Below are 25,435 nucleotides of genomic sequence, written 5' to 3' on the forward strand. Positions count from 1 at the left end.
TCCTGGGTCTCTGGTAAAGCCACCCTCTTGTGCTCCTCCTCCAGGCTCTCCTTCCTTCCCACCATCTGTAACAGCTGAGCACTAACGGCTGCTGTAGGCTGCTCCATTGACCACTGGGACCTGCTTGGGTCCAAAGCTCACCCCTGATTTTGAGACACAGATAGAGGCTGAACTTGGGGGCACAGGGAGAGAGAGACCACGGAGGCCCTTGAGCCAGGCTTCCTGCAGGCCCCACAGGAGAAGCCCTGGGCCCGATGTGGAGCTGCTGCGGCTCTATGGCAAGTGGCCATCAGAGAGATTTCTGTGTTTCAAGCTCTCTGAACTTGAAGAATTGCACTCTGCTCAGGCAGCGCACATGCTTCTTTCAAATTTCTTTTGGGTTAATCCCAAATTCACTCTCTCCTCTCCATCTCCACTAAACCGACCACTGCCGCCTCTGGCCTGGACTGCACAGTTGCCTCCTGACTGGCCTCCCCATTTCACAGCTGCCAGCAGCTTCCCTTCACATTACAGACAACGGCCCAAGTCCTTACCCTGGCCCCCGAGGCCCCAGAGCTCCCCCTCTAGCCTTCCTCGCCTCCTCTTTGTTCCTCAGAAACACCCACCTGGCTCCTCCCCAGGAGGTGGACACCTGCTGTCCCCTCACCCCGCCACCTGCCCCAGCCGCCCACATGGCTGGCTTCTCACCACTCAGGTCTCTGCCCAGATGCTGACTCCCCAGAAAGTCCTTCTTGTCCTGCATCCCAAAGCAGCCCCTCTCGCAGTCAGTCTCCAACCCCTCACCCTGCTTTATTTTCTCCTTAGCACTTTGGCCTTCTTAAATCATCTTGCTGGTTTGTTTACTGGCCTGCTTGTTAACTGTCTCCCACAACTAGAGTTTTTTTTCTAGATTAAATTCCATGACAACAGGCTTTGCTTCCTTTTACCTCGAAGTATTCCCACCAACAGTATCTGACTCATCATCAGTGCTCAATCCAAAGGCTAGGGAAGGGTGTGGGCAGCTGAAACTTGGTGGGTGTGTTCTGCTGGGATGAAGTCCTGCGGGACCTACAGGTGGCACCTGGAAGGTGACTAACAGGAGACAGGGACTCGACAAGGCTGGTTTGGAGGCAATGCCAAGAGTCTGTCCCTTCTCTCCCACGCACTTGGCCTTTCCTAAGGCAAGTCCATGGGGAGAACCAGGAGAAGGAAACAGGCCCAGGGGTTGAGGTCAGATGTGTTTAGCAGACCTGGGTTGGGGGAAGTCAGCAGCCTTGACCTCAGTGGCCCTTCCCAAACCCTCTGGTGCCCCTTCCTTTCCTCGTTCCCATTCTCAGTGGGGCAGGATGGTAGCTCGAGCACTGTGGGGCATCACTTGCCTCTGTATTTCCAAACAGGAGGAGAGAGCAGGACCTCTGGGACTCTCTCCGGAAACTCCAGCACAATAAACAATAAGAATTTACTCTCAAGGGATAAGCCCCCAAAAGACAGGAGCATTAAAAAAAAGTGAAACAGCCCAGCCAGCGTGGCTCAGTGGTTGAGCGCTGACCTATGAACCAGGAGGTCACAGTTTGATTCCCAGTCAGGGCACATGCCTGCATTGCGGGCTCGATCCCCAGTGTGGGGCATGCAGGAGGTAACCAATCAATGATTCTCTCTCATCATTGATGTTTCTATCTCCCTCTCCCTTCCTCTCTGAAATCATATATCTATATAATTTTTTTTTAAGTGAAACAGCCCTCGCCGGTTTGGCTCAGTGGATAGAGCATCGGCCTGCAAACCAAACGGTCCTGGGTTCAATTCCTGTCAAGGGCACATACCTTGGTTGCAGGCTCCTCCCCATCCTGGGTCCTGGTTGGGGCTCGTATAGGAGGCAACCAATCCATGTGTTTCTCTCACATCGATGTTTTTCTGTCTTTCCCTCTTTCTTCCACTCTCCCTAAAAATCAATGGGAAAATATCCTCTGGTGAGGATTAACAAGAACAAAACAAAACAAAAAACTGGTCAGGATACAAATTTAAAAAAAAAAAGTGAAACACAGTCATGGGTGACAGATTCATAATGCAATTATTGATTCAAACACGGGTCCTTTTTCTTTCTTGCATTTTTCACCCCGTCTCCCTCCAAAAATTGTTGCTGGTGGCTGGCGAGTGACTCAGGGAGACAGCTACAGGGGACAGTGACTTGGCTGCAGCTGATGCTAAAAATGACCAGCACCAAGGCAAAGGCCGGAGATGGCATCCTCCCTCACCCTCATCTTCCTCCCTGGGCCTTATTTGTAACAAGGGGGACAGAACTTCTGACCTGTCCGAGAAGTTGAGTGGATTAAATTGATAAAGGGCCTGACACCCATTCATAATACTACTAAGAGCTATGATGTATTGAGTCCCCCAGGCCAGGCACCATGCTAACAGGACCTCCTTCGATCACTGGTCCAAATTCCATCAAGGCAAGGACTAGATCTGTCTTGTTCCCCACCATATCACCAGTCCCAAGTGTCCTCCTGCACGAGAACAATAACCAAAGCTCACGGGACCCTTATTTTTGTACACTCACTTTCTAGCCTATTTACCATTTCCAGCATGTACATTTCTAATCTTCATGACAATTTTAAGGGGTAATTACTACCACTGTTCCCATTTTATAAATGAGAAAACTATGGTACAGAAGGCAGAGAGGAATTGGGTAACTTTCCCAAAGCCACCAAGTAAGTGATAGCGCAAGAGTCTGAACCCAGACAGTCTGGCTCTAGAGCCCTATGCTAACTCAGGGGGTCAGGGGATGCTCACAAGTCCGGTGTCAGGTTGTTTTAGTGGCAAAGCAGTTGAAGCTAAGAGAGCAGTTGAATGATTGGCTCAAAGCCACGGAGCTGTTGGGTGGCAGACCCAGGAATGGATTCAGTGTGAACAAGCTAAATGCCTCTGAAAGGGTATGCTTCAGTCCCCCCACTCCCAGCCCAAGCTCTGGGGCCAGCCTTTTCCTATAGGGCTCCCCCAAGAGTCCACAAATGTCTTGAGGCTGGGACTAGACTAAGGGCAGCTGTGGAGCAGTAACAATGACACCCCAAAGCTCAGAGACAGCCCCCAGGCCAGGAATTTGTCAGGAGCCCCGTTCTGAGGACTGGCGCTGGCTGTGGGCTGATGCTGGGCCCTCCTTCCACCTGTAGCCCCTGGCAAGAGTGCTCAGAGGGCCTGGGTTGTCCCCATCCCCAACCTCCTAAGGCAGGATGGTGACTATCTTCCTGGGAGAGGAAACCGGCAGCTTCAGACAGTGTTTGGTCAAGAGATTTTTCATCTTCCTTTCCTGGCAAGAGCCGAGCTTCCATCACTCACACACTTGTTTTCCATCACTCACGTCCTTGCCCGTCGGCTGGCATCTGGCTCATCGTGGATGTCCCGTGATAAGTCAGGGACATGACAGATGCCATTAACATAACATTCCTATTCATCCTTCCAGGCTAGGCTGGCTTGGAGAGGAGGCTGAGAGAGGGATGGAGTCAAAAGGGAACAGTTTCCGACACCAGACTCATTTGAGGCCGAGGCTGGCCTCTGCTGCTTTCCTAGCTAGGTAGCTTAGGACAAGTTACCTAACCTCTGTGAGAAACTAAGTTTCCACATTCATTAAATGGGGGTAGAAATAGAGAAATTCTCATCTGGAATCAAAGCCATTGCTTTGCACACCTCCAGGGGGCACCCCTCACATTGTGGTTTATGTGAGTGCGTGCCACATGGAATTCCACTCCATAGACTACAAGGTGAAAGATGCCTCAAGATTGCACATTCCGAGTCTGCACCTGGCAGAGAAGAATAGCTATGCCATCTTTCAGATGTGGTGCTGACCAGGGTGCTAACAGGGTTCTTGTGAGGACGACAGATGATGCCATGCCAAGGGCCTGGGGCCTTGTAGGTACACAGGAGGCATGGCATTCCCAGACACCTCCTGCCCTGAGAGATGCCCCTGCCCAATTCTGACTCACGTGTGGAGCCGGTGGGAGCGAGTAGAGACCCAACTCACAATAGCCTTGCGAGCAAGACCTCAGTTCCACATCCTATGGGGTCTCCTCTTTCCTCTCAGTTTGCCCCCTTGGTAACCACAAAGAGTATCAGACTCCTTGGCAGAAGGCTGGGGGTAGGTAGGGGGTTTCACTCTACTAGGGTTTGTAGCTGACTCGTCAAGAAACCTTGAGTGAAATCTCTTCCCCAGCCTGGTTTTCCAGTCTCTGCTTAAAGCAACGGACCCTTTCTGTGTCTCCCCCCATAGGGTATCTTCATTTAAAGCCTGCTGTGTGGGTGCACGCTCCTTCCCAGGAGCATGTCCGTGCCTCCCCACTCGCCTTTCTTCCCCCCACAGGCATGCACTTCCTAAACTCTAAGGGACCTCACGGGGCTTGCAACCAACGCAGCAATGGGCAGCGGCAGTTCATCCCAGGTAAACCCCTGAACCTGTGCCCAAGGCTGCCGTTTCTCGACTTCTTAGTGAGCCAAAGCAGCTCAGCCCAGGCTCATTTCCCTAGCCCTTCCTTGTTTCACTGTCTCCAGCTGCAATAAACATCCTCTAAAATTCAAAACAAAACAATAACACCTGCTTTATGCTTGACACAGTGGAGAGGAGGGTGTCAAGGTAGCTAGTCTCCGGCCCTAAGGTCACAGAAGAGTAGGCTGAGGTGGTACAGTGCAGGGACTCGGGGGCCCATGGTGTGTGTGTGTGTGTGTGTGTGTGTGTGTGTGTATGTGTGTAAGGAGGCTGCGCTCCTCAGAGCCCTCAAGCAGGAGACCAGCAGCTCCACTGCCCACCTTTGGAATTCGGGCTTTTCTCTTCTCTCCAGGTGAGGGCCACACTGCCTAACGCAGTTTCCTGTTGCCTCTTTGCCTCTCAACTGGCCCAGTTGGCTGCAAGTCTGCAGCTTTCAACACAGGAGTTAGGCAAGGGAGTTCCATCCCCTGGAGATAGAAGCGCACCTTTTCATTGCCTCTCACACCCTCCCTCCTCCTTCCCATCCACATCAAAAACCCCGTCCTCTTTATTCTGCTTGCTCAGTGAACTCTGGGGTATAGCAGACCCCTTGCCTTGCCTATCTGATTTACTGCAGAACCCTAATTCCTAGACCTAATAAGGTGCTCCATACACGTTAGTTGAATGAATGAGTGAATGAATGAATGAATGAATGAATGAATGAATGAATGGAGTCCTTCCATGGAAGTTGGGCACACTTCATGCTTACTCTAGGAAGATGTTCAGACATCCAGGGTTGTTATCCAAAAGAAGTCACCACTGTTCTCTCCTACGGGGACCCCCATTTCTGACCCTCTTATCATTCATTTATTCATCGAGCCAATATTTATTGAGTAGCTTTTGTGAATTAGAGTTCGGTTTGGGAGAGAAGCCTTGAGCTTTCTTCACACCCCGGCTCCTTCTCCGCGCCCCCCCCTCCCCCACTGTCCCCACAACCCTGACCAGGGCTCTTCCCTCCCTTGTTCTGCCTGTCACACAGGGGTCCTATATTTGGGCTTTCTTAGACCCTTCCAATATGCAAAAGAGTTACCGGCCAGGGTCAGGTCTCCAACATCTGCCCCCAGCCCATCCTCCCACCCACTGTAGGGCCCAGTCCCAGCCAGGCTCTGCCAGAATCCCACCCCACCCTACCTCCCGCCCCTGCCCTGACTCTGTTGTCCCAGCTCAGGCCCTGGGACCCTGCCCCTGGGCGTCCCACCCCCAGCGCCCAGGCCCCTGGCGCTGCCAGCTTTTTGGAATTCCTAATCGCTCCTGGCCCCAGTGATTGGCTGCTCAGCTCTGACCCCACTTGGGCTGCCGCCTGGTTGGATAAAAGGGGAATCTCCTTGGGGCTCCAGAGCATCAGACACCGGAGGGGGCATCTGGGACCAACTTCGCAGAGCGGCGAGCCCGGCGGGGGTGGGGCGGGGGGAGCTATAGACCGGCGCCTTGGCCCCTCCGAAGAGCCGGGAGATGACGGGGAAATCGGGGGAAGCGCTGAGCAAGCCCAAATGCGAGACAGTGGCCAAGAGTACCCCGGGGAGCGCCCCGGCCAGGTGCACGGGCTTCGGCATTCAGGAGATCCTGGGCCTGAACAAGGAGCCCCCAAGCTCCCACCCGCGGGCTGCCCTCGACGGCCTGGCCTCCGGGCACCTGCTGGCCGCGCGCTCCGTGCTCAGCCCCGCGGGAGTGGGCGGCATGGGGCTGCTGGGGCCCGGGGGGCTCCCCGGCTTCTACGCGCAGCCCACCTTCCTCGAAGTGCTGTCCGACCCGCAGAGCGTCCACTTGCAGCCGCTGAGCAGGGCGTCGGGGCCTCTGGATACCAGCCAGACGGCCAGCTCGGGTAGGTGAGGGCGCTGCCCGCCTCGCCGGAGCCGGGACCCCACGCCGCCGCGGGCTCTCGCTTGTGCCGCAAGGCCTGCTCCGGGCGCAGAAGTTCCTGCCCGGCTGCGGGGTCGCCCCCGGCCTGGGGCCCACGCGCTGGGGCCGAGGGCCGGGAGGATGCCCCGGGCGCCGCCAGGTTCCACGCCCCGCGCTCCGGGCCTCGGCGCTGCTCTCGCGTCCCTGCGCTGGTCCCGGCTCTGGTGCGGCGCCCAGTTGGGGATCCCCTGGAAACTGGGCTGGGGGGTGTCAGAGCCCTTGGGGCGGGTGGGGGCCCCCAGTTTCTCGGCTCCGCGGCGGCCCCAGCCTCCTGGAGAACGCGCGCTCTATTCCGTGCGCTGATGGCCCCGAAGCGGGTGCCAGCTTCGCCCCGGCCCCGGTGCCCAAAGTTGTCTTTTCCTTCCTTCTCTCCGTTCCAAACTCCCTTCCCGATTTTGTCAGGGTTTGGGGGGGGGGAGGTTCCACCCCACGAGCTTAGACAACTGGCCACCGAGGCGGCTGGGTCGGCCCGGTCTGATTCCTCCTGAGCGCCACTGTTTAGGGGATCCCGGCGCCTCGGGGTTCGCGGGCCCCCAGTGACCCAGCCACACCCTCCCCAGACCCATTTCTCAGCCTCGCGTCCCAGCCCCCGGCTCCTGTTGGCGCCCGAAATTCCCCCGATTTTCCGTTACCGTTTTATTTATTTTTATTTGGAAAACAACGGAAAGAGTCGCGGCGCGGCGTCTCCAGTCCCGAACGGGGGCGCATCGTGCAGGCACCGCCGCGCCAGCTACCTGCGCCCCGGCTCCGCTCCTTGGGGCCCATTTTCGATTCCCGGGCAACCGGGCTGCAAGCGCGGGGCAGGGCGTGGGGCCCGGCACGTCGCGGGGGTCACCCTGACACCCCGAGAGCGGCCTCGTCCCCCGCTACCCCTGCCCCCAGAGCGCCGGGCCTTGGCCTCTCTTACAACGAAATCTACTCCAAACCTCCGGAGCGGGGCGTCGGCCTGGGCAGGGCCAGCCAGGGCTTAGGGATGGGGTCGACCTCGCAGAAGGCTTCCCGGGGAGGCCGAGCGGGTCCCCGCCGCTCCCAGAGGCGGCCGGGGTGGGCTGGGACCCCGGGTTTGGGACTCCCGGGGCTCCCAAGCGCTTCCCAGCGCGCCCCCGCTGCTGCCGCATGTCTCCGTCCGCTTCCCAGATTCTGAAGATGTCTCCTCCAGCGACCGGAAAATGCCCAAGTCAGCCTTAGCCCAGACCAAGAAGCGGAAGAAGCGGCGGCACAGGTAAGGCCCCTGGTCTTCCCGTCACCTTCCTGCTCCCGGCCCTGCGTCCCGGACCCGTGGGGGTCGGGCCTCTCGGACTCCGTTTTCACCGCCATCAGATCTGAGGTCTAAGGTTGCGCCCAGGCGCGGGGAGCAGGCGTTGTTTGGTGACACCCGGGCCCTGGCGCGGGCTGCGCCCCGCGAGGACGGTGAGGGGCCGCCAGGGAGGCGCACCAGGCCAGGCTTTCTCCTCCTCCTTTGGGAGAAAGGAAAGGCCCCGCCGAAAACCAGAGCCACAGAGGCTGGCAGCTCCCAGGTGCTTCCAGGCACCTGCACATCTGAGAGCCATGCACGTGAGAGCCATGCACGCGGGCAGCTCGGCTCCCACCTCCCGCCCGAGCCGGCTCCTCTGCCCTCCGTCCCGGCCGCCTTCCTCTCCCTCGGCCCCTGTGCTCACAGTTCGCTACCGCCTTGCTCCCACCTTTCCCCAAAGCTCGAGCGTGCCATGTGCATTGATGGGACATTTTCGTTAGGCTTCTGCTCTTGTGGTCCCCAAGGTAGCTTCCCTTCTGCGAGCCTCAGTTTCCTTGTCTGTAAAATGGGGAAAGACGGGGGAATGTGTGGACTGGATGACCCCACCCGCCCTCGCTGGAGTGGAGTGGGCTGCACTGGGGTACAGACTAAAAAGAGAGTTTAAAAAACACGTCTTTAAAGAGGCGTTACTGGCACAGAGTTAAAATTCAATCCCTTCGAAAAGCTATATCCTGACAAGTAATCCCCTCACCCCAGGCCCGCAGGCTCCTGGCCATCAGCACCAAATTCTTGTGTAAATTTACCAGCAGCTTTTAAAGAAAATAAAGCGGCAAGAACGAAACATCAGCCCGACTTTCTGCGAGTGCTGCTTGTCCCTGCGCTCACCCCGGGCTGTTTTCCCAAACTTCCCTCTGCGGGGGTGGGCCCAGGTGGGTCCCACGGGCTCTCAGGGCATTTCGCCCCACGGGGCTCCCCCTTCTCCCCTGCACCTCCTTGTTCTTTCACCCCAGTTTGTTTTCAGCCTCATCGCACCCTTTCTCTGGGCGCTTTTCTGCCTGTCCCTCTTCCTTCACCCTTGGGAACCGCGCAACTGACCCCCACCTTTTAAATGGCTCTTCCTGAGCCCTCAGACCCCAACAGGCTCCCGCCCGCCTGCGAGTGGACTTCGGCTTGGTTTCCCCATGACCTTGATTCGCTCCTTCTCTCCAGTCAGCTGTTCGTTTTTGTTTTGCTTTCTTTTAAACGGAAACATTTTATGTTGGTCCTGATCCTGGGTCATTTTTTACATCCATTTACCCAACGAATATTCATTAAGACACCTCTTTTGCACCCACGACATGCCGGTCCCAGGGTGGGTGGTCCTGCCAGCCTCTGAGTCCAGGGACAGGGACCAGGCCACGGGGAAGGACCGGTCTGCTGAACTGCTTCTGCGCTGGTGCGAGGGGGAAGGAGAGAGGGGCTCCCACGGCAAGAAGAGCCCTGGGGAAAGCAGGCCCAGACCCTGGGTGCCCCACAGCGTTTCTGCGTCAGGACGCCGCCCTGTGTGGCACTCGGAGCTGGCTGACCCACAGCCCGAAGGCCATGCTCCAGGCTCCTGGCCCTCTGCCCTCGCCTGCCACCCTCTCCACCAGGGAGACCGGTGGGAGCGTTGGAGGTTCGCAGGGAGCAGGAGGACTCGCCACCTGCCCTAGGTTTCTGGCTATTTCTGGTGCATGAAGGGAGCCGATTAGTGGAGGGAGGAGAATGGCTACCGATGGCCAGTGCAGTTTTTAATTAGTTTTTTAAAAACGACGCAAACGTTATTCTGAGCTTCTCTTGTTTGGGGATTTCAGGGAAGAGATCCTGGAATCTGGTGAGAGGAGACAGGGCATCGCTCATTTCCCAGAAACACCCAGGTTTATGGGGGTTGGAGCGGGGAGAGAGGATGGGCCAGCAGCCTTGGGAGTCTCGGCTTTTCCTCATCTCTGTACCCGGAAAGCTCAGGCAGGAGACAGTGGGGGCCCGAAGGTCTGGGTTTCTGCAGAAAACCGGGAGCAGGTTTTCTGGCTCACGTTGTGGGAGCGCAGGGAGGGTCCTGGGGAGCAGGGGTTGGCTCTGCGACAGGAATGGGGGGAAGTTTGGGGGACCTGAGGCTTTGTTTTGTTTTGAGTGCGAGCTCGAGCTCTCCTAAGCAAAGGGCGGGCGCGTGAAGGGTCTTAAACAACCTATTGTCAGCTCTTCTCTTTGGCTGTGGCCCCAACACCTATGTGCTTGCTTCAGTTTCCCTGAGTTTTGCAAAGGACTTGCCTGTTTCGATTGTTTATTTTGACACTGTGTGTAGGGGGACCTTTCAGTAAATGGCAAGAGAGAAACAGAATTTCTTCAAAATTCTGAAGAAATAACTTTCTGTTTACAAAAGCATTCCATCCCCACCCCCAAGAGGAGAGGAGAAACGATTTAGAATCAAACCAGTCGTTTTCTATAAGGAGCAGAATCCTTCTTCCTCACAATCCCCTGCATCAGACCCTGAGACATGAAGACAAACCAGCACAAGGAACGGGGGCTGAACTTTGCACTTGTTCCTGTGCTGGGGGCGCGTGCGAGCAGCAGTCAGGGGTTCTACACCCCTGTGCTGCCCCGGAGTCCCAAGTCCCAGAGGCTCCAGCAGGGAAGGTACCATGTTTATGAGTTGAGTGTGTGGGATCTGGACGCTATCGCCCGCTGACTTGTGGCTGAGAGAAAGGTCACCCAGGACTTGGTGAAATTAAGGTCTGAAGAAAGAAGACTTTGTGTCTGCAGGTGGATATGTAGTGTGTTTATGCAGGAAAGGAGGTCTATGAACCCCCTGGTAGTGGGAGTGAAATGTTATGTGTCGGAGCATATTCGTTTGCACATTTTCGTAGGGCGGGTGAGAGGATGTAGCTTTTATCAGATTCTTCACTGCTCAGTGGTGGGTTGGGGAGGGGTGTGGAGGTAGGCTATTTCAGGGCCCCCCTAGGTTGTTCCCCAGCTTGTGTGTGTGGAGGGGGGGGGATGGTTGGAAGGTGGCTCTTGGCTTCTGAGCACCGGAAGGGTCTGGGCGCCCTCCCCCTCATATTCCTCACCCCTACAATTAGGAGAGCAGCTTTAAGGAGCCGGTGGACCCTGGCAGGTGAGGAAGGTGGAGTGTTGGGTGGGTTGCAAGGGAGGGGCATTCAGTCCTCAGTTGCATAAACACTGGGGTCGCAGCTGCCTTTGATCTTCGGGTGAGTGCAGTGTGAAAGATCAACTGTCAGAGGAGCCCAGGGAGCAGGTCCTAGCGGGTGAGGCATTTATTTACCTGGCGCCCCCTCGCCTGTGGCCCTGTGCGTGGCAGGAGGAAGAGGGGCCTTCTGCAGCTTTCTCAAATGTCTATCTAACACCCTTTCCCCACAAGCTCTTCCAGAAAGATTCCTACAATGAGACGCCCCCTCAGGGCTGAAATAATCCCCACCACCATCGGAAGGGCACTGGGGGTCCTCAGCCTTGAAAGAAGAAAAGTCCAGAGGGTTAGGCTGAGTGTGTGTGCGAACACGTGTGCACGCACGTGCGCATGGGAGCGTGTGTGTGTGTGTGTGTGTGTGTGTGTGTGTGTGTGTGAGGGAGAGAGTGTGTGTCTGATTGTGCTGAGCGCCTGGGTTTGGGGTCTGTCCAGGAGGCACAGGGAAGGGCCGTTCTGTCCTCTCTGGGACAGCCTCGTCCCGTTTCCAGGGTCCTGAGTATCCGTTTGCTCCCCGCAGGACGATCTTTACCTCCTACCAGCTAGAGGAGCTGGAGAAGGCGTTCAACGAGGCCCACTACCCAGACGTGTATGCCCGGGAGATGCTGGCCATGAAAACGGAGCTGCCAGAAGACAGGATACAGGTAATAGCGCCCGAGTCCCTGAGTCCCTCACCTCCCATGTCCCCCACTCTTGGGGACACGGACAGACCAGCCTCCCAGATACCCATCTCCCACCCCCTTGTATGAGCACTGCTGGCCTGGGATCCTGTTCTCATGAAGAACAGCTCCGTACTTGCTGAACACCTACCATGGGAGGTGGGCACTGCAGGGGGACGGGGGCTTAGCAGTTCTCCACGCAGGCTTGCTGGGGAGCATTTCATAGACTCCGAGGGGCCCTGTGGTGGGAGAAGGAATTTGGTGGGTTCTGAGCAGGGGCTCTGTGGTGGCAGCTGTGCCCTTCCTGCAGCTGTTTCCTCCAAGGCCAGGGGCCCCAGGCCTTTCTGGGTACCTGGGGGTGGGGGCAGTAGCTTCTAGCCCTGCCCCCAGACTGTTTCCCTTCCTCTGCTCCCCTTCCCATGAAGTAGTCTTGCCCCTCCCCTTTCTTACACACACACACACACACACACACACACACACACCCGCTTCCATCCACCTGAAGCTCCTTCCTCTTCTGACAACCAAGCATCTGGCCCTGCCTGAGCTCCACTCCTTTACTTCTCTGGTCAAGCCCAGAATATGGCTGGACCTGTGTTGTTGGCAGGCCTGGCTCACTAGGCCCTCCTCCTCGCCTCCTCCCCTCCTCCCCTCCTCCCCTCCTCGCCTCCTGGCCTCTCCCGGAGAGTTTGGTCATCACCAGCCACTGATCTGGGCTGAGACATCCTCAGGTGTGCTGGGCTCGGGCCTCCCTTCATTAGCAACAGGACCTTCCCAAGTCCGGAACCCTCCCTCCCCCCAGCTGGCAGGAGTGGGCTGCTTTCTCATTTCTCTGGGAGAAGGTGAAGTCTGATGATTTCTAGACTAGGCCTCCCCGAGGAGGAGGAGTGAGTGGGAGGGACATTTCCAAAAGATTTGGATTGGCCTTAGCTGGATGGCAACCTTACATGAAAGCTGTTCCCATCTCCTGGGTGGGTCAGAGTAGTTCACTGAGGCTGGGAAATGGGGGACCTGACTTCCTGAAACCCCTCTGCCCGTATCCCTCCCAGTCACGGACCCTTGTGTCTCCAGGTTTGATGTGTGTTGGGGGCAGAGGGTGGGGCTAGAGAAGGAACCACCTAAGGTGTGTGGGTGGCTCTGTGGTTTCTCAGGGAAGGACCAGAGAATGGGCAGTGAGGCGTGAGCCGAGTGAGCCTTTCTCTCTCTTGGAAATCTATTTGGAATTTCAGTCAATGGCTTTAGACATTGACACTTAACAATAAGCTCAAGTATTCATAATCAGATTATCTGTTTAATGCTTTATCCATGGTGGCCTGGATCCATCACCCTCCACCCAATTGGGTTTCAGTGGGTAAGGGTGGGTGTTGATTCTGAGTCGTGTGTGTGTGTGTGTGTGTGTGTGTGTGTGGTGTGTGTGTGTGTGTGCTTGTGTGGTGGTTGTGGTGTGTGTGTGTGTGTATTGTGTTTGTGGTGTGGTGTGTGTTGTGTGTGTGTGTGTTGTGTTTGTGGTGTGGTGTGGTGTGGTGTGTGTGTGTAAGCCAAGGTCTAATCCAGTTGATGTTGGAGGTAACCTCAGCCTGGCCTTCATTAGCACCAAGTTGGCTATTACATGTGTCAGGGCGGGGGGTTGGGGGCAGACTGACAAACTCCCCCTGTTGGTAAGCCCCCCATTGGCACTATTGACCAAAAGGAAAGAACAGCTTGTCTCTTGCAGTGGGTTGTCCTACAACCTGTCTGGCTCAGGTGGTGGTGAGTGGATTGTGTGTAACTGTGGAATCTGGGCTTCTTTAAGTTTCCTGGGGGGTGTCTATGGGCTGGTAAATGCTGCCCCCCAGAAGGTAGGAACTGTCAAATAGCCCTGCCCCCGAATATTTTACCCAGTGACCTGGGAAGGCTTAGTGTGTGTTAGCATGTCTCAACCACAGTCACAGCTGTGATTTGCAGAGCAGTTTCCGCGTGCCAGGTGTTCTGATATGTGAGGTGTGCAGGAGAGGCAGGGAGGCGCGGTGGTTAGGGGCACCCACTCTGGAACCAGACTGCCTCGGTGTGGTCCTGGCTTCGCCAATTACGAACTGAGTGACTATGGACAGGTTCCCTTGCCCCCCAGAGCCTCCCATTCCTCATCTGTAAAGTGTGGGTGACAGTGGCCCCTGATGATGTGATGTGTTCCAAGCTGTGCCGGGCACATGCCCAGTGCCCACTCGGTTGCAGCTCTGCTCTCATTAAATTCTGCTGACAACTGGTGGGGACCATTAGCATCCTTTATTACCAAGGAAACTGAGACAGAACAGCTACCACAGCCACACAGCTAGTAAGCGGGGGACACAGGGACGTAGGCCTGCATCTGAAGCCCACATGCTCACCACCTGCCTCGGGTTTGAAGCCTGAGCTCTAACCTGAAGCTGTGGGAAAGCGATGGTCTGAAGTCAGGTGGGGGGCCTGTGTCAAACCTTCTTTATAAAGATAACCAGTGCTCACACTGAGCACCAGGTACAATTTTTTAAAAATCACTCAAATAGCCCTGACCAGTTTGGCTCGGTGGATAGAGCGTCAGCCTGTGGACTGAAGGGTTCCAGGTTCGATTCCGGTCAAAGGCATGTACCTTGGTTGCGGGCATATCCCCAGTAGGGGGTGTGCAGGAGGCAGCTGATCGATGTTTCTCTCTCATCAATGTTTCTAACTCTCTATCCCTCTCTCTTCCTCTCTGTAAAAAAAATCAATTAAGAAAACATATTTTTAAAAATCACTCAAATAATTACCTCTTCAATGGGGCGAAACTTGAGTCTCCCACCTCTTCCCCCCAGCAGGCCTTCCAGTGGTAGCCAGTTTCCTTTGTTTCTGTCTAGAGATAATGTATGTATATTCCCAAGAAGTCGGAATACCCAATGAGCTGGGCACTATGACTATCGCCATTTTACAGATGGGGAGCCAGCCTCCAGAATGCAGACCGGAGTCCCTTTAGACTCCGTAGCACTTGCTTCACTGCACTGCCACCCTTCCAGTCATTTCCTTTAACCTGTTCAGGTGGGAACGATGCATCTAAAGATGGAAAACTACCACTCTGGAGCCAGTCTCCTCCCCCAGCTGTCAGCCAGAGGCGTGTGTGCGTGGGTGTGTGTGTGTGTGTGTGTGTGTGTGTGTGTATACAGGGCCGGGGTAGTTGTTAAGGCTCCAAGTCCGAGGTTAGACATTCTCAAGGTGGAAGGGCACGGTTGTTGGACTGGATGTCAGTGACTCGGGTTTCCGTTCTGGCTCGGACGCCACCAGGCTTAGCAGAAGCCAGGTCACTTCCCCTCTGTTTTCCATCTGTGAAAAGGAGGGGGTCCTTTCCTGGGGGGGCCGTCTCAGGATCACCTTCTTCACCGGATCCCTGGGCGGCCGTTGGTGGAATGGGAGAGCATGATAGTGGAGTAACAGCCCCAGGTGGGCAGCTGGGCCACACCCTCTCTGGGCCAATCCAAGCAAACCTCGCGTGTGCCTGCCTCCTGTCTAATGTCTAATGAGATCCCAGTATGGCTGTGAAAAGTCAAACACACCTACTGCCAATCTTCTTTTAATTTAAAATTTTGCATGTCGCCCTAACTGGTTTGGCTCAATGGATAGAGCATCGGCCTGCGGACTGAGGGGTCCCAGGTTCGATTCTGGTCAAGGGCATGTTCCTTGGTTGCAGGCACATCCCCAATAGGGAGTGTGCAGGAGGCAGCTGATCGATGTTTCTCTCTCATCGATGTTTCTAACTCTCTATCTCTCTCCCTTCCTCTCTTTAAGAAATCAATAAAATATATTTAAAAAAATTTTTGCATGTGGACACTATTGCAGATATCCTCCATTTCCCCGCCTTTGCCCACCTCCGTCCAGCCCCCACCCTCCCCCCTTGGGCCCTCCCCACACTGTTGTCTGTGTCCCTGGGCTACACATGTGTGTTCTCCAGCTAATCCCTTCACCTTCCCTTATCCAGTCCTCCCTTCTCCCCCCACCCCGCCCCTCGCTTCCCTCTGACATTTGTCAGTCTGTTCCGTGTGTCCACGCCTCTGGTTCTATTTTGTTCATCAGTTTATTTTGTTCATTAGATTCCACATACTAGTGAGATGATATGGTATTTGTTTTTCTCTGACTGGCTTATTTTGCTGAACATAATTTCCAGAGTTCCTTCTTTTTTACAGCTGAGCAGTATTCCATGGTGTACATGTACTATAGTTGTTTTGTCCACTCATCTACTGATGGGCACTTGGGCTGTTCCCAGATTTGGGCTACTGTAAATAACGCTGCTCCGAACATAGGGGTGCATGTATTCTTTCTGATTGGTGTTTCAAGATTCTTAGGATATAGTCCCAGAAGTGGAATCACAGGTCAAAGGGCAATTCCATTTTAAATTTCTTGAGGAAACTCCGTACTCTTTTCCGCAGTGGCTGTACCAGTCTGCATTCCCATACCTCCTTCCCATCTTTGCTTCCCTGCCAGCAAGCCAAGCTCTGAGCCTCAAAGTACTCATTTGTAAAATAATAATAACAATGTCTCCCCACCTGTGAAAAAAGGAGGGGGGATCCCTTCCTGGGAGGGGCCTTCGCATTTAAGGAAAGTATTGTTATTACTGGCATTATAAGCACTTACTATTGTCCCAGATATTAAGTGTTTGCCATGCCCTGTTTCAGTAAATCCTCACAACAGCTAGATGAATTAGATGCTCCTGCACCCATTTTCTGGGTGTGGAAAACGAGGGGCTGAGAGGTGAAGTAAGCAGTAGACTGGATTCAAACCCAGTACTCAGCTACCATCCTGGGAGAGGGGAACGTGACTGCCTACCTCCATACGCGGGAATGGTGCGTGGCAGCAGCAGCGATGGGGCAGCCCCTCTGTAAAGGGCCACTTCCTCTGCCCTCGAGCTTGGCGGGCACGCAGTTCCATGCTCTAAGGCTCTCTGGGTTGGGGGGAAGGGATGCTGTGCGTTGTTGGGGGAAGAAGAGATTCCGAGTCTCCATATCAGACTCAGACCTGTGGTCCTCGTTGTGTCCCCCCAAAATGCTGGGCCTGGCATTCTGGAAGCTCCTGCCAGATGTCAGCTCTGGGGCAGAGGAAGTGGGTTTCCAGACTGACTTTATTTCCTCTGTGAGGCCACTCCTTCCAAGAATGATCATATCGGGTATACCTGTACATTCACTTGTTTGGCTCCTGGATTCCTTTCTGACAAAAATTATACTTATTTTAATGCCTACATGGCAGGGATGTGGGTGTGCAAAGTGAACGGAGCCCACTCTCACCCCCAGTCTTTGCAGAGAATCCCTGGTGTTTGGAGTCTCTGGCTAGCACTGCTTGATTCTGCCTTTTTCCTTCTTCTTAATATTTTTATTGATTTCAGAGAGGAAGAAAGAGGAAAAGAGAGATAGAAACATCAGTGATGAGAGAGAATCATTGATTGGCTGCCTCCTGCACACCCCCTACTGGGAATCAAGCCTGCAACCCAGGCATGTGCCCTTGACCGGAATTGAACCTGGGACCCTTCAGTCCGTAGGCTCTATCCACTGAGCCAAACCGGCTAGGGCTGATTCTGCCTTTTATAAAGTGGTCCCTGCCTAAGGGAAGGGAATGAAGTTTGGGAAATTCTATTCCAGAAGTTAGAAGACAGGCACCCAGGAGGGAAAGGATTGCAGTGTCTCAGCCTGGGACTTTTATTAGAATCACAGCTGCTTTAAAAATTTTATTTTATTTTTCAATTACAATTGACATTTAATATTATACTAGTTTCAGGTATACAGCATAGTGGTTAGACATTTATGTAACTTGTGAAGTGATCCCCCTATAAGTCTTGCACCCACCGGACACCGTATATAGTTATTACAGTATTATTGGCTATAATCCCTAAGCTGTACAAAATAGCAATTACAAAATAGTCACAGAGCATCTTTTTAAAGTATATATATATTTATTGATTTCAGAGAGGAAGGGAGAGGGAGAGATAGAAACATCAATGATGAGACTCACTGATCAGCTGCCTCCTGCACGCCCCCCACTGGGGACCGAGCCCGCAACCCGGGCATGTGCCCTTGACGGGATTCGAACCCCAGGACCCTTCAGTCCACAGGCCCAGGCTCTATCCACTGAGCCAAACCGGCTAGGGCCGTCGGTGTGTTTTTAAAGCTCTGCAGGTGATTGTGCGCAGCCAGTGTGAACACGCTGGGTCAGAGACTCGGGAAAGGAGTTTCTCTGTTTTGAGTGGGTTAATACGAATGGAAGAAAGTGGAGTTGTGGGTGACAAGATGACTTGCCAGGTGTGTAGGGATTGACGCTGCCTGAGGCTCCCAGGACGAGTGAGCAGAGCTGCCCCCTAGTGGACGTCAGGGGCTGCAGCAGGATCAGGCTTCTCAGCCGGAAGCTGGGACTGGAAGGGGTGTGCTGAAATATGGTGTCAGAAGTGCTGAGTGGATATGGAATGTGAAGTCATTAAATCACGCCAGCAGCGGGCCCAGATTAATCAGCTTCCAGCTAGAGGAGAGGGAAGAAGCTGGGTGAATGGGATGGAAACTGCCATATGGCTGACAAAGCCAGGCTGCATGGCATGGGGCAAGGTTAGAGGGCCTGGTCTGGGGTAGCCAAGGGCCCAAAATGTGCAAAAAGCACCCGATTGTGCAAGATGTCTCCGTTAGGGGTACAATCCTGGAAGGTATGCAGAGGTTTCCTGGGAGATACCCGAGGGAAGGAGTCCTGGGCATGTTGTCCTGTGGGGATACAGGAATGGGAACTTTGCCAGACAGGAGCCGTGTGATGACAGCAGAAGCCACGGCTGCTCAGGCGGGTTACCCACATTCGAGAGAAAGAGCCGATAGAGTTGCTGGGCTGCCTGACGTGTGCCCTCGTGGCAGAAGAGCGCCCGTTTGGGAAGAAGCCTTCCCAGGTGCAGTCCACCCTTGGAGGCACAGGGTCTCAGGCCCTCTCTGCCAGCTGTGGAGGCACCTGCCAGAGCAGCTGCTGGCAGCCAGAGGCATCCTACCTGGGCTTCCTCAGAGCTGCTGGGGCGTCACCTTTGTGGGGAAATGCACAAGGAACCCAGGCTCTTCCTGGAGCTGGAAGATCTTCTCGACTCATCTTTGCTCAGGACCCCAAACCTGGTGACCCCTGGTGTCACCTTTGGGTCCCTACTTGGGAGCTCAGAGTTCTCAAGGGGGAGGCAGGGCTCTCTCTGGTCCTTGTTGGAGGTTTTCCTGAAGAGTCCTGCGCCCCCATGAGGAGGAGCAGTCTCTTCTAGAAAGTGGAAAGTCAAGGGAGTGAGTGGGAGTGGGACGGAAGGAATATTTGGGGCCTGTTGGGACCAAGAGACCAAGTAGGAAAAAGGGCCCAAATGCTGCGAAGGAATCTGAGAGGTGCGAGATGGGAGGGCCTGGCTTTATGTGAAAAGTGTCGCTGGCCACTTGCTGGAAAGCAAAGCCTCATCTCATTGCACATTTACCTACAGAATTCACCGAGCATCCAGCCAAAGTGTGTTGGTTCTTACTGTGTGCCAGGCATTTCCCAAGCACTATTTTGTTCGACTTTTTACAACAAACCTGCGAGGATATCGCAGGCAGATGAGGACCTGGAAGTCAGAAAGGTTAAGAAATGCAGCCACGGTCACAAAGCTGGAGGCAGAGCAGGGATCTCCAGCCTTGGTTTTCCAGCTCCTGATCACAGCACCTGGCAGGGCTCTGCAAGGTCTTCTCTTGCATTTTGGGCCTCAAGGGAGTGTTGCAGGGGCATCCCCCCCCCCCCCACACACACACCCCTAGTTGTTGTTGTTCTCGTTATTTGTCAGTCCAGCCTTACTAAAGGGCATGTGGAGGAGGCCGGAGGGCAGGCAATGCCACTGATGAACCCTGCCCCTGGGCAGAGACTCCCAGACTTTCTGCACTTCCCCTGAAATAATAAGTAGCATTTATTGAGCACCTTCTGTGTGACAAGTACTGCTTTTAGGCGCTTTCACTTACTTCATTAATCCTGAAAACAACCCTGAAAAGTAGGTATTCTTATTTTATGTCTGAAGCAGCTGAGACTGAGAGAAGGCAAGTAACTTGCCCAGGATCACTCAGCAGTTTTTGTCAGAGCTGGGAATTCCAGTGCAGGACTGGCTGACTTCAGTGCTTCTTGCACATTTTTAAGTCCCATGAACACATGCTGGTTGCTTCCAGGAAAGGAAGAGAAAGACAAATACGAAGAGTGGTTAGGGTTAATTCCAGCCCCTTGCCCACTTCCCTCCAAGGCATCATTGCCACAGCTTCCCTGCCAATTGTCCTTAAAAGAAATTGTTTTGGCTGTTCAGGTTCCTCCATAAATTGGAGCAGCATCTGGTCTTTGCAGAGGGCCAGGCATTCCAGGAGCTCATAACCCAGGGTCCGGATGATTCCTGGTTTGACGACCAGCTGGCACCAACTCCCCTGGGAGTGTGTAGGCCAAGTCTGATCTGCAGAGCAGTTATTTATTTCCCCAAATTAGGAGACCCAGGAAAATGATTCTTTTAGAGGCCCCAGAAATGATTTGAATCCCAAGCTTGCACTCCCCCCTTTTTTTTATCCTCACCTGAAAATATTTTTCCATCGATTTTTAGAGAGTGGAAGAGAGAGGGAAAGACAAAGAGAAATAACGATGTGAGAGAAACACATCAATTAGTTGCCTCCTGCATGCACCCCAACCAGGGCCCTGGCTGGGGAGGAGCCTGCAACCGAGGTATGTGCCCTTGACCCAAATCAAACCCAGGACCCTTTGGTCCGCAGGCTCACACTTTCTCCACTGAACCAAACCGGCTAGGGCTGCACCGCCTGCTTTAGTAATGATGCTGTGTTCACTTGAAAGCCAGCCACCATCTCCAGCACTGATGCTCATGGAATCCCGAGGAAGCCAAGGCAATGTGCCTTCCTGGGCACCCACACTCAGGGCGGGAATCTGCCTTTCTGTACCCCACAGTCCTTTCTCCGGAATCTGTAAATCCAAACTGCTGGAAATGAACAGTTCTGTCGTAAAGTTGGAGTCGAAACTCATTAGTGACAAACACAGGACTGGACCTTCTAGTTCTCTCTCTCAGTGTGAATATAAGGCTTTAGTGCAGAAATCAGAGTTGATGAGTGACTATGGTAGTGGTGCTGCTGCTGCTGCTGCGGGGTGTTATGTAACATGTGGTATATGCATCCCCCATTATTTCTAAAATCCAAAACGTTCTGGAATCTGGCCCCACCCGTTCCAGTGAGGGGTGTGGCCTTGTTGTATAATACTCCTGATCAGGAGATGACCTTCCTGCTTGAACACGGAGTATTATACAACAAGGCCACACCCCTCACTGGAACGGGTGGGGCCTTGTTGCTCCGTGTTCAAGCAGGAAGGTCATCTCCTGATCAGGAAGCAGGTGGTTTACTTAGATTCATAAAGTGAGCCCTCCCAAGCCTCCCAAGAGGCCAGACGAGGCGCCTGCCTTCCATCACCCAGGGGCTCAGGCTTTGCTATCTTCTCTGAGAGGTGGATGGAACCAGAAGTAGCTTATCCCTGTATGTGGATTTTTCCTCTGTGGGAGAAGGCAGCTTGAGCTTGAGACAAGTGGGTACTTGGAGAGGGTGACCAAGTGTAATGGAAGGAAGATGGGACAGGTCAGGGGTCTCAGGCAACTCGCAGGCACAAGGTAGGGCCTACAGTGGGCAGAGCCTGCAGGCGGTGCTGGGGAGATGTAAACAGCATAGAGCTAAGCCAGGACCCTGGCCAGTTAGCCCCGCTCACTGCTCACCGCAGTCTGAGCTTTAGTGCACAGAGCACAGCCATCGAGTGGCCTTCAAATGACAGAAACCCTGTCCTTGGCAGGTGTCACTCAGGGCTCTCTGGGTCAGGACCAGGGGGAGGCCCTGCACGTTGCTTCCCAGCTCCCCTAGGAGGGCCCCAGCAGATGGGCTGGTGCCAAAGCCGATGGTATCAATGGTGCGACCCACACTGAGTGGGACCAGCGATTGTTTTCTAACAGAGCTGGCCAGTGTCGAGGTGGAATGGCAGGGGACGTTGAGGCCGCGTCTTTTCCATTTTCAGAGACTCCAGTTATTTACAAATGAAGAAACACACATTCGGGTCAATTTAAAGTTGTGCGTGGACGGTGCAGTCTTTCTGCAATCCTTCACGGCTGTCTGGGACCGCAGGGCTGTTTGGGGGAAGCGGGGATGCGAGGCGAGGCGTCTGGGGCGCCCCCTACCGGACACGGCCGGCCGCGCTCAGCCGCAGACTCCGGGCCGCCGCGGGCCATCGGGGCGCTCACTCCGCCACCTGGCGGCGGCGGCGGGAACCGCGGGGGCGCACCGACGCCGAGCCCCGCAGGCCGGGCTGGGGCCTCCCCGCGGCCGAGGCAGCAAAGGGTTAAGCTGTCAGCGGCGCGATGTTAAACAGGTGTCAAAGGCGCCCCATATATCTGCAGATTGAAATCAAATTCTTTGCCGTATAAAAAGATAAATTACCCAGGCGCTGCCGCGCGTCCCACTCATCACGCCAGCGCCAGACGGCAAGCAATTTTTTTTTTTTAATGTGCTAACGACCTAATCAAGCAATCAAGTCTGAGAAGATTGCAGAGTGACCGGGGCAGCCATCTGCCGGCGAGCCCCGCATTCATTTCCCGCGCCCCCGCGCGGGGCGGAGCCGGGGAGGGAGCTGCCGGGGGAAGAAGGGGAAAAATCCTAAACAAATTAACACCCAATTTTCCCCGTCTAATTAGTTAAATGAGAAGTGTTTGGGGTCCCCCGGGGAGGGGGAGCGGCTCGCAGCGCGGCTCGTGCTGCCTCCCCAGCATTAATTAGTGCGGGTCAATGCCGCGGCCCCCGGGGGAGCAGCCGCTTTAATTTCCCGTGATATTTCAGTGCCTGAGGCCCATCGATTCAAACTGAAATTAACTTATTTTTCAATCAGCCCAGGGCTGCCCCTGGGGGTGACTCTTCTTTTGCCGCCTCCTGAATAGAGCTGGAGCGATTTTTCATCAAAAGCTGAAACCTCCGCTGCCGAGGGCGGGGAGGGGGCCCCGGAGGGAAGGGGGGACCGGCGAGGCGAGGGAATGGAAATCGCAGCGGAAACTAATAGGTTTCTGGAATCCGCCCCTGCCCTCCCCTCTTCTCCCCACTTCCCAGAGCTCCTTTCTGCGATGGGGCGACAGAGCCCAAGGAGCTGTGAAGGAACAAGAGGGCCCCCCCTGGGCCTGGGGTCCTGCCTGCGCCCCGCACCTACTGGAGGAACAGTGGCCTGCCCTTGGTTCTGGTTCTGGCTCCTATCAGTGGCTGGAGCTTGTTTGGGAGACAAGGAATCTCCCCTCCCCCAAGCATGGCAGCCCCTCCAGGGCGGGAGAGCTCCAGCACCCCCAGGACAACCGCCCCTCATTCAGATTCTGCACCAGTTTGGGGACCAGAAATAAAACCTTCCCTGGGGTGACCCACCACACTTTCCTAGGTGCCCACTCCCATCTGCTTCTCCCACCACTGAGAATTTTGTCTTTCTTCCCTGACAGGGATGGCTGCCCAATCCCTCAAACATGATGCCGCGTTGGGTTGGTAACTGTGGGTGGCAGGCTCAGACCGGGCCCAGGAGGGCGCTGATGCAGGCCTTCCGGGAGCACCCCCTCCTCTGCTCGGTTCCCAGGCTTCATGGCACCTTCATGCTCCCTGGAAGCCTTCAGGGGAGAGGGAGGGAGCTCTGAACACGGCTAGTCCAGCCCCTGGGAAGGAACGTGTCCCTCTGCAAGTCAGAAAGACATTCATTCTCTTTATGCCCTAAGGTCTGAGCACCAAGAACTACCTGGGTTGGGCATCTCAGCTGCAAACTGAGGACCACACTGAGGACCACACTGGGCCCTGCTCACCTGCAGGACCCTGACCTAGAGGTGTCCTTATCCCACTAAAAAAAAAAAAAAAAAAAAAAAAAGAGAGACCCATTTCACCCATCAGACCCTCACAGGACTTGGGTCCTCATTCTGGGGGATACCCCTGAGCCTGGAAGAACCCCCTGGGTACCATGGGGCTTGAGTAAGGACACCCACCTGGAGAAACCAGCAGTCCCAAGAGTATGGGGCCATTGGCCATGGAAGGGATGGGGACCTTAACTCCAGATAGACATGGAGGGGGGGTGGGAGGCCTGGGCCCAGGGCCCCTCAGAGGACACCCCTGACCTGTTGGTCTACACCTGCAGGTCTGGTTCCAGAACCGCAGAGCCAAGTGGAGGAAGCGAGAGAAGTGCTGGGGCCGGAGCAGCGTCATGGCGGAGTACGGGCTGTATGGGGCCATGGTGCGGCACTCCATCCCCCTGCCCGAGTCCATCCTCAAGTCCGCCAAGGATGGCATCATGGACTCCTGTGCCCCGTGGCTGCTCGGTAAGAGCCCACACCCTCCTCGGGGCCCTGCCCCCAAGGCAAGGAGAGTGGGCTCCCCTAGGAGGGGACAGAGCCTGGAGCAAAGGGACCTGGCACAGCAGCCGAGCAGAAGGGAGGCCCTCCAAAGCAGGTCCCCCAGCTCCCTTGGGGGCTCCGTGTGGGCTGGGCCCAGGGCTTGGTGTCTCTCTTGCATCCACCCACTGTGCCTAGGATGTCCACCCTGGGCAGGTCCCTGACTGTGGGTTCTTTTGTCCTGTGAGGGGGGTGTGACTGGTGCCCCAGGGTCTGTACCCCTTTCTTCCCTTTGGGAGGTGCGCTTGTGATGAATGGAATGGCCCCTCTTCGGGACTGGGGGACCCTAGGTCCCTTTGGCCACATTCTGGCTTTGCCCAAAGGCCTTCTTGCCCCCTAAATCTCTCCACCTGCCATCTGGGCCTCTGTCTGATAGAGCACCAGCCTGCCTTGGGGTTCTAAGACCTGGAATCCCAGGAGGGAAGGATGGGGAGCAAGCTCTGTGCTTGGGAAGGGACAGAACAGGCTGCAGGGGGGGCAGTGCCCAGGGGCGTGGCTGGGAGGAGCCCTCTGCAGGCCAGGGCGCCTAGTTGCTGGTCTGCAGCCCTCCCGCGGCCCTGGCCCAGCCCTGGGACTCATGACTGTGGTGTGTGAAGTAAGGCTTTCTGCTTGTCCTTAATTCTGGCCTTTCTCTATCTTTGCCGTTTTCAGTTCAAGATGGCTTTCCCAGGCGCTTTTCTAAACCCGAATACCAACACTTCTTTTTAGGAATGCACAAAAAGTCGCTGGAGGCAGCAGCCGAGTCGGGGAGGAAGCCCGAGGTGGAGCGCCAGGCCCTGCCCAAGCTGGATAAGATGGAGCAGGAGGAGCGGGGCCCCGACGCCCCGGCGGCCATGTCCCAGGAGGAACTGAGGGAGAACAGCATTGCGGCGCTCCGAGCCAGGGCGCAGGAGCACAGCACCAAAGTGCTGGGGACTGTGTCCGGGCCCAACAGCCTGGCCCGGAACGCCGAGGAGCCCGAGGAAGAGGAGGCCGTGGACGAGGACAGGCCAGTGGAGAAGCTGAGTCCTCGGCAGCTCGAGGACGTGGCTTAGGTCAAGGGTCAAGGGTGCGCTGCCACTGGAGCCCAAGACTGCTCTCCTCCGGCCTGTGGTGCCGGGAGGTGCCCTCCGAGGCTGGGCCCAGCCTGGCCTTTGCCGCCCGCCCCCTGCCCCGTAGGCCCTCCATGACCCCCGGGCGACCTCAGACACAGCTCAGCTCTGGCCAAGGCTTTGGACCACGCTGGTATCCCCTTCCTAGTCTGACCTCCTCAGCATCCTCCTCAGCCCAACAGCCCTGCCTCGGAAGCCTTTCTGCTGCCCACACCGCCCCCTCAGCCGCTTTCACTCAATCCCTGGCCACTCTCACCGTCCGGATCCACCCCTCACTGTCCTCTTGCTCTAGACCCTCTGCCCAGCTCCGACCCCCTGTGGATTCCGCTCCCCCCAGGCCCACAGCCCATTGCCTGCCCGGCCCTGTCAGGGGGAGGGGCCCTGCACTCCAGAGCCAATGTCCTGAGCACCCCAGTCCTCAGCCAGTAACTTCC

General features: G+C 55.5%; 1 protein-coding gene across 1 annotated transcript; it reads left to right on the plus strand.

Annotated features, from left to right (window-relative positions):
• The first annotated feature begins 5,944 nt into the window (after window positions 1-5,944).
• VSX2 (visual system homeobox 2) lies at window positions 5,945-24,944 on the plus strand. The gene is made up of 5 exons (XM_036325402.1): window positions 5,945-6,314; window positions 7,529-7,613; window positions 11,363-11,486; window positions 23,658-23,838; window positions 24,619-24,944. Exons 1-5 carry the CDS (start codon window positions 5,945-5,947, stop codon window positions 24,942-24,944), a joined length of 1,086 nt encoding a protein of 361 aa, XP_036181295.1.
• The last annotated feature ends 491 nt before the right edge of the window (window positions 24,945-25,435 follow it).

Source organism: Myotis myotis, unplaced genomic scaffold (genome assembly GCF_014108235.1).
Source record: "Myotis myotis isolate mMyoMyo1 unplaced genomic scaffold, mMyoMyo1.p scaffold_m19_p_1, whole genome shotgun sequence".
Lineage (NCBI taxonomy): Eukaryota > Metazoa > Chordata > Mammalia > Chiroptera > Vespertilionidae > Myotis > Myotis myotis.

What these genes read in the sequence shown, in the direction of transcription:
- VSX2 (XM_036325402.1), top strand. Translation starts at nt 5,945, where the DNA reads ATGACGGGGAAATCGGGGGAAGCGCTGAGCAAGCCCAAATGCGAGACA. An exon ending in CAGCCAGACGGCCAGCTCGG is followed by an intron (nt 6,315 to 7,528) that starts GTAGGTGAGGGC and finishes TCCGCTTCCCAG; the next exon opens with ATTCTGAAGATGTCTCCTCC. An exon ending in TGCCAGAAGACAGGATACAG is followed by an intron (nt 11,487 to 23,657) that starts GTAATAGCGCCC and finishes CTACACCTGCAG; the next exon opens with GTCTGGTTCCAGAACCGCAG.